Source organism: Galeopterus variegatus, unplaced genomic scaffold (assembly GCF_000696425.1).
Source record: "Galeopterus variegatus unplaced genomic scaffold, G_variegatus-3.0.2 Scaffold271, whole genome shotgun sequence".
Classification (NCBI taxonomy): domain Eukaryota; kingdom Metazoa; phylum Chordata; class Mammalia; order Dermoptera; family Cynocephalidae; genus Galeopterus; species Galeopterus variegatus.
In genome coordinates, this window is record NW_007726382.1 from 1,032,174 (window position 1) to 1,040,802 (window position 8,629).

The 8,629-nt window shown below is 36.3% G+C and overlaps 1 protein-coding gene across 1 annotated transcript in view; it reads left to right on the top strand.

Annotated features, from left to right (window-relative positions):
• The window catches only part of TCF24 (transcription factor 24), a 7,110-nt gene extending 839 nt beyond the window's left edge, over positions 1-6,271 (top strand). The window contains exons 2-3 of the mRNA XM_008566854.1: positions 2-241; positions 6,158-6,271. Of these exons, the coding sequence (XP_008565076.1) occupies positions 2-241; positions 6,158-6,271 (354 nt within the window). The remainder of the gene's footprint in view (position 1; positions 242-6,157) is intronic.
• Positions 6,272-8,629: the final 2,358 nt, after the last annotated feature.

The following is an 8,629-nucleotide window of genomic DNA, read 5'->3' on the forward strand; positions in this document are numbered from 1 at the left end:
GGCGGCGGCGAACGCGGCTCGGGAGCGCAGCCGCGTGCAGACCCTGCGGCACGCCTTCCTTGAGCTGCAGCGCACGCTGCCGTCCGTGCCTCCCGACACCAAGCTGTCCAAGCTGGACGTGCTGCTCCTGGCCACCACCTACATTGCGCACCTCACCCGCAGCCTGCAGGACGACGCAGAGGTGCCGGCCGATCCCGGGCTGGGCGCCCTGCGCGGCGACGGCTACCTGCACCCGGTCAAGGTAGGCGGGCAGGGCGCACGGCGGGGTTCGGGCGGGGAGCACATTGACCCATCCTCTGTTACCGCCTGGGCAGACGCCTCCGAGCTCTCACCCCTCCCTCCAAGTGAGGCGGGGAACAGACCGGGAGAGCGATCTCAGTCCGCCAGGGCACCGGTGGCAAGATTTGCCTGCAAGACGCTGCTCCTTAACCGTTCGTAGGTGGTGGGTGAGGTGTTTACTGGGGTGGCTTGGGTAGGGGTCTCTCAGGCGCCTTACCGGATGGCCTAAGGATTTGTGTACATCCCAAGGTGAGAAACAGGGGGTTTGGTTGCAGGTTCTGATTATTTTTAATATCTGAGTTGCGTTTATTACCTTTTGAGAGTTTTTAATATTTTTAACTTACATGATTACATTTCCATTGTGTTTTTTATGGGATGTTTGGAAAGTTTCACGAATTAAATGGAGTGACGGAATTATCTGCCCCTAAGTAAGCCTAGTAAAACACTGTTGAAATTTTTTGGTAAAACTAGTAAGAACATATGAGACCGTTCTGCATCCCCATGGAATGAAGTTTGTCTGTTAAAGTTTAAATATCATGGGCTAGAAAACTACCAAGAACGGTTAGAAAAAGCTATAATGTTTTTGAATAATTTTCATAATACGTTGACATGTATGTTGAGTGAATTGATTAAATACTACATATATTCACGTTCTGTAATGTAATTACAGAATGTAATTAGCCAAGAGAATCCATTTTGCGTAGTTTCTTTACTTATAGGTAGAATGGTCATGGTTTTCATTTTATATGGCATATATGATTATGATTCATTACTTATATTGCAGTGTTTAATTTTGCATGGTTCTTTTCTCCTAGATTTGATCATTTTGAAATCTTACATTGATCTGGCTTTCTGTTCCAAATACATCATCATCTCTACATTTGCTAAACATAAATTTTCAATTTTTGTTCCACCATTCTGAAGCATTTTGACACTCAAGTACAAAATTAGGACTTAGCCTTAAGTACATCAGTGTTCAATAAATTATTGAATAATCATTTTTGAAATATGCTAAAGGACAGCCTGTAATAGTAACTGAACTTACAATTCTGTGGTGAGGTTTAACAAAATTTACTTTACAATAATAATCGACATGATGATAGACTTAAATAATTTCAAATATTAAATATAAAAACATGAAATATCTTTTATTTATTATTATGATAAACCCCATCCTATTATTGAATTTTATAACATAATCTCAGTGGAAAAGTCACTCATTATTAATTAAGAGGTTTTGTATTACAGTGTACATTAAATTGCTATTCAAATATACCATTAATGTTAGATTTCTTTTGACTTGACATTTCCCATATACTCTAAGCAAGTTTATTTTAATGCTAAGTAGATTTGAATACAAAAAGCAATTGCTAAATGCCTCCTTTGTGGGAGATATAATTCAGAATGAGATAGCAAGTTGTTTTTCACTTAAGTTTCTTGAAATGCTTTTTTGAATGAATTATGTAGAAGCATCATTTTCATGGAACGATGAGTATACTAGGCCTTTTTTGGCACTTGACTCATGTACCAAATGTTTTTGTAGTCGTAATTATTTTAAGAAAGATTAAATCTCATTTGTTCTCTGAGTCAATTTTAACTAGAGATAATACAAGGCCAAAGATTACCTCTTAAAAATAATGAAATTGATGATGGTTGAACAAGTGACTAAAATCAAACAAGTTTGAAAATCAAACATTTATTGAGTTCCTACTATGTGCAAAACACTGTATTATGAGTGCAAATACAATTATGAGTAAGACTTAGTCCCTTCTGTAAATGAACATATTACAGAGACAAAAGTGACTAAAATCAAACAAGTTTGAAAATCAAACATTTATTGAGTTCCTACTATGTGCAAAGCACTGTATTATGAGTGCAAATACAATTATGAGTAAGACTTAGTCCCTTCTGTAAATGAACATATTACAGAGACAAAGACAAAAATAAAAATAAGAGTACTGTGAGGGAGAATGTTATGTTTGTCATAAAAGAGCTATAACCATGTGCTGGGGAGATTATGGGGAAAGAGATTTTATATGCATAATTGAAAACCTGTTAACACGTAATTTTAGAGATACCACCAGAATGTTTAAAAATTAAGTATATCTTTGATTAATGGAAAAGGAATAAAAATATTCTGATTATTTGTACTTTTTGTTTAATTAAAGGCTCATTATTAACTCTTGTAGCTTTTAGTAAAAAGTGTTCTAAAATGACTATTTTCCTCCCTTATCACATAGTGTTACTTTTACTCTGGCAATCAAAGATCTTTTAACAGATATTTCAAGGCCATGATTTCAAACATCAGTCCTTATTATCAGTGTTGTTAGCATGTTAACACTGTTGGGATTTACATTAAGAGTTATCTGAAATGAAACTGAAAGGTTTAAGAGACTGGACTCCTGGGCCATAGCTTAAGACAGCAGTTTTTATCCCTTTGGAGTGCGAATGATTTCAAGCAGCACCAATGGTCAAAAGGGCAGTGATTCTCCAAGTGAACAGGAGTGTATTTCAGATCTTTACATTGGGAGAAAAGCACAAGTGACTTTATTATTTGCCATACCCCTTAAGAATCATTGTCCATAAAATAGATAAACAATAATTGTTAAAAATAAATACAGGTTTTGTTATTTTGGGGTCATTTAACTAGATCAAGAGTACATTCTTAAGGTCTTTAGTTTCAGGTTTAGTTCAGGTTAATTGTTAGTTTGCTAGATTTTTCTAAGCTTAATGAAACTACATGGTTTTAAATATACTTTACTCGGGAACATAGAGCTCAGGATTGTGTTAATCCACACAGTGCTAAAACAAAACATGGAAAAGTGAAATGTAAATCAGTCAGCTGTTTTTTTTTTTTTTTTTTTTTTTTTTGGTATCATGGTGACATACAACCTAATCAAAATTTTATTTACATTTTAATTTCTCACTCTCAAAACTTATTTATGTGTCTACATTAAATTAAGTTGAATAAAATCATTACCAGTCTTTTTGGAAATCAAGGACACAGTTCTTAAAAGGGAAAATTTTAATTATTAAATCCATGAAAAAGGAAGCAAAAATCCACATACACATCTTTAAGTTTGCTTCATTAATTATTTATGTCCTCACAAGGATATAAGGAACAGACACCTTCATTTGTCTCCACGCTTGGTCGAATGATTTTGAGCAATTCTCAACACAGTAGAACCTAGGTACACATATGAGCACCACCAGGGGAACATTCAATAGTATTTTGATTTTATTTGTTTTTAAATGGTTTCACAGAATTCTCAAATTATATTTGAGATTTGAGCAGATTTTTATGCTCGTGAAAATAGGACAGGGGTTTAAAATGCTGGTTTATAATATTATTAAAAATCCTGCACTTGAAATTGATGATTTCTGCCCTATACTATACACAAGTATTTGTCTGCTGGGACTGCCACAACAAAACACCATAGACTTGGTTTCTTAAAAAACAAATTTATTTTCTCAGAGTCTGAAGGCTGGAAATTCCAAGATCAAGGTGTTAGCAGGGTTCAATTCCTGGCGAGGGCTCTCTTGCTGGCTTGCAGATGGTTCACTTCTCTTTGTCTTCTCAGATGGCCTCTGCTCCCTGGTACATGCACACCAAGGGGGAGAGAGAAAGAGATTGAGTTCTATTTTAAAAGACCACTAGGCCCATCATGAGGGGCCACCCTCATGACCTAATCTAGCTCTAATTATCTCCCAAAAGCCCTGTCTCCACATAACATCACAGGGGTTAGGGTTTCAACATATGAATTGGAGGCAGGAGGGACACAAGCATTCTGTCCATAACACTGTAGCATTGGGTTCTTCAGTATAATGCAGGACTTAAATCTGATCTAACAATACCAGGTCTTGACATATCAGACGAACCTCAGGTTACCAGCCAGTAGCAAGGATCTCAAGGGCACAGTGACACACTCAGAATATAAAAGAATGCACGTGTGGTTTAAAAATATTGAAATGGCTTTGCAAAATTAAGCACAGTATAAATCTTTTTACTGTATCCAACATAACATACAAGGTTATTTATAAGAAGATTGTATAGGAGTGGGCCATTTTAAATTCCAAGTAACATAAATTTTATGTTTTATCCATGTTTAAAGTATAGGTTCCCAGCCAGAATAACCTGAATTTTGGACTCTCAAGGGATCTGAACTACATGGGAGCAAATTTACTTATCACATCTGGAGTCATTAAAAATAGGACTTTTATTGGTTGTGACAGAACAGAAACTTTCTAGATAATATTACATGCCCACTTAATATTCTTTCTGGCTACATTTTACATGTGGAATCCCAGTTTAGGCAAAAATAACTGTGCTCGGAAATACAATGAAGGCTTATATTTTCCCTGTTAAAACCTGACTGTATGTTATATTCTATTATTTCTTTAATAGAGGTAATAGTCCATTCTGATTTGATTAGTCCGGGGTGTGACTTGGCCATCAGTATTTGTTTAAAGCTCTCTGGGTGATTCTAATATGCAACTTGGGTTGAGAACCCAGAGCTCTATGTCTTTGGCATGTTAATTGTACCTCTATTTGAGCACTGTGAATTATCTGCCAGGCATTTCAAAATATTCTGTGGTGCTGTGTAACCTGTAGTCTGTCTGCACGTGTTCGTTGATGAAGATCGGCAGCCTTGCTGCTCACAGCAGCTGCTTGCTCCCTGGAGAGTGTGGGACTGCATTGCTGACCTTTGGGAGTTGCACTTTTTTAGTCTAAAGACTTATCTTTGTATATATTTTTATAAGTAGTGTTTATTTGATTAGTATTCCATGGGCCTTAGAACTAAACTGATTATATGAACCCCCTCCCCCTCAAAAGTTCTATTATGAAAGTACTCCTCATGTAACATGTTTTTTCATCATTATGTTATGTGGCAATAAATTATATTGTTTGAGAAGTTATCCATCATAAACATGAATTTAGAAAAATCACAATCACGGGCCGGCCCCGTGGCGCACTTGGGACAGTGCGGCGCTGGGAACGCTGTAGCGCTCCCGCCGCAGGTTCGGATCCTATATGGGGATGGCCAGTGCGCTCACTGGCTGAGCTCGGTGCGGCCGGTCACAAGAAAAAGAAAGAAAAGAAAAGAAAAATCACAATCAGGAATTCAAATGTGGTGATTACTGAAAGGTTAGAGCTGTATGATGCTAGTACATCCAGACATTTAATCTGGTTGTTTTGTTTATATAACACCAAACATTCTAATATTTGTAACTTCCAGATACTGCTTTTAGCTAGAGAAAACATTTAGATGATTGAATTAGTCACTTTTCATTGTGATTCTTTGATAAGTGTAGACACATATACTACACATATACTACATATAACTTTTTAAAATTTCTTTAAAGCCAGGGATGTAGTTTTAGGCTTAAATTTGTTTTAGGTTTAATTCGAAATTAAAACATTTTGGGGGCTGGCCGGTTAGCTCAGTTGGTTAGAACACGGTGTTGATAATACCAAGGTTAAGGGTTTGGATCTCCATACTGGCCAGCCGCCAAAAGAATATGTATATATATTTGTATGTATGTGTATGTGTAAAAATATATATACATAAAAAAAATACATCTGGGGTAGATACGTCTACACTTCAACTATATTCATTCTCTGTGACTTCTTGAAGTTCTTGTCCATATGCACACATACTATTTCTACGGTTAGAATCAAAGTCTGGGTATATTTTTACTTCTATTGTAAGCATTAATAAACTTTTTCATGTCATTCCTTGTACTTAATAATTATAATTGTTCCTAGCCTCATAATATTGCTTTGCATTGGGGTATTTGGAATATTTAACATCACAGACTATATTGTGTATGTCATAAATAATAACTTTTGGATTCTTGTTTAAATATTCTTTTTCAGAAATGGCCCATGCGATCAAGATTATACATTGGTGCTACTGGTCAGTTTCTGAAGCATTCTGTCTCTGGAGAAAAAGCAAGTCATGGCAACACTCCAGCGGACTCACAGCCTTAGGCTCTCCCTTGTAGGAGGCTGGTATAGGTGGTGGCTATTGTTTTTAAATACTTTGAAATAATTCTATATTTATTACATCAGACATAACAAACATTGTGAAAATCTACATGTGAACCCCTAATTGGATGTTCAGATTTATCTGTCTGAATAAATGTGGAATGAAATAATCAGTCTTATATAAAACACACAGCTTACCTATTCAGAATGACAGAGACTCACTACTATATAGTGCAAGAGAAGCTATTAGAAAAAAGAAAAACATGAAAGCAGACAATTGTGTATGTATTCAAAGAATGCACATGTTCTGTAGTGTATCAATTACAAACTGAAAAGCTGATATTGCTAGTCTTCCTAGTTAAAAAAAATTAAGTCTGTGTTTGTGATATACCAGTATTCCATTTTTGTGAAAACCAGTCTGTGCTTATAGTTGGTCTAAGAAGCCATTTCAGTTCAAAGGTGTAAGGTCATTTATTTGGTTTTGCTGAATATGTGTGAAAAGACTTGCAGTAATATGACAATGCAGTAACTTCTGTAACTAGTTATTTTTCCCTCTTTGAAAACTTGTTTGGAGTATTAGAAATGGTTGCTCCATATGATAGGGCTTGGCCACCTTCCTAGAGGGTTATTCAATATTTTACTATGTTTGCAAATCGTGGAAGGCACTGGGATCCTCCAGCCCAGAGCAGGAGACTGGGTGTCACTGGGTGGCAGGGTTTATCACCCTCCTCCCTGGCCACTACATATCCACTCCACTCTCTTTCAGGTCCTGTGCTAGGTGAGTGGGTTCAGCTGCAGCCACCCTGGCATGTTCAGGCCTGTCAGGGGCCTTGAGTGAGCCACCATGACCCTCCTCACAGTCAGTGCTATGGTCAGGCTTCTTCTCCCCTTGTGAGTTGCTGTTCGCAATCTACCTACTTGGCATTATGAAATGGGAGAAATCCTGTGTGATTTGGGAGTTCTGGCACTGATCTAAATCTTGAAGGAGCCTGAGGACACAGAGTGACCATACTGATATAAATTCAGGCTGGAGCAGTCCCCACGGAATCTACCCTGAAGTGAACTGGCACCATGGGCCTCTTCCCACCACACCACATGCCATCTGCCCGGGGAGCTGGATCTGAATGCTTGCACCAGTGGTGTCTGTTTTCAACAGGAGCCTAGGGGTCAGAGTCATAAAATAGAGATGTTTGTCAGGAAACACAAGGAATCCCAAAACGGTGGGGTGCAATAGAAACATCTGAAAAAAAATCAACTTCAGTTATGTCTTTGCTGATGTAGATTCCCTTTTATCTCCCTTTCTTGCTTTTCCCCCTAATCTTTACTATTTCCCTTTCCAACTGTGAAGCTCATTTATTTCTCAATAACCCATGGTTTTAGAGTTGCTGAATTATATCCAAGATTAGCAAATAAAAAGGTATATTAATGGATTTGGTTGAATTATACTATTTCCCTTTCCAACTGTGAAGCTCATTTATTTCTCAATAACCCATGGTTTTAGAGTTACTGAATTATATCCAAGATTAGCAAATAAAAAGGTATATTAATGGATTTGGTTGAATTAATATAGCAGTTGAACCACTGTTTTTTCACCTCAGTTTTCTTCCAGTTTTTGGTAATGAAATGAAGTAAAAGATCATTTGAAGGCAAGAACTATTGTTCAGTTGGTTCAGTGAACATAACAGTTTTGGCTCATATCTGATATTTTGTACATTTTATTAGTTTAATGTAAATACACTCCTTATACTGTGACCAAAGCATGTCTTTTTTAAAAGAAAAGGCATATAATAAAAGCTTTCTACATACTAATATGTAGCAAAAATGTTTGTATATTTAAATATTTGTGAATATATTTACCACTCATATAATATTGAAAGGAATAAAAAGTAAAATAAGATTTGGATTCAGCCATTCCCTATTATAAGTTATTGGCATAAGTAGTGCTAAAAATAATCTTTTATCTTCAGGAATGAAATCAAAACTTCTTTAAAATTACCTCAAACTGAATTGTAAACACTAATTTTGATAGTAAGAATCTTAGAAAAACGATTTTCTTGCTAACAATGCTAACCTGTTTGCTACAGTTTTTAAAACATTTAATCGGGGAAAAATTTTTGACTTTTCTTGAATTATCAGACTTTTCTAAATCATCCTGTTAAATAGTAGAGCTTTGCCTTTGACAGTATTACTTTTTTTTCTTCTGGTCCAGTTACAAATGTTTTAATGCAAAAGAAGTGTATTTATGTCATAGATTTTCATAACATCTTATTAAGTAAATATGCTAACAGCTTTCAGTAGGTTGAAAAATCTAAGAGAAGTTACAAAAAGCATGCTGTTTTAATTAATGGTTCATGGTCAGGA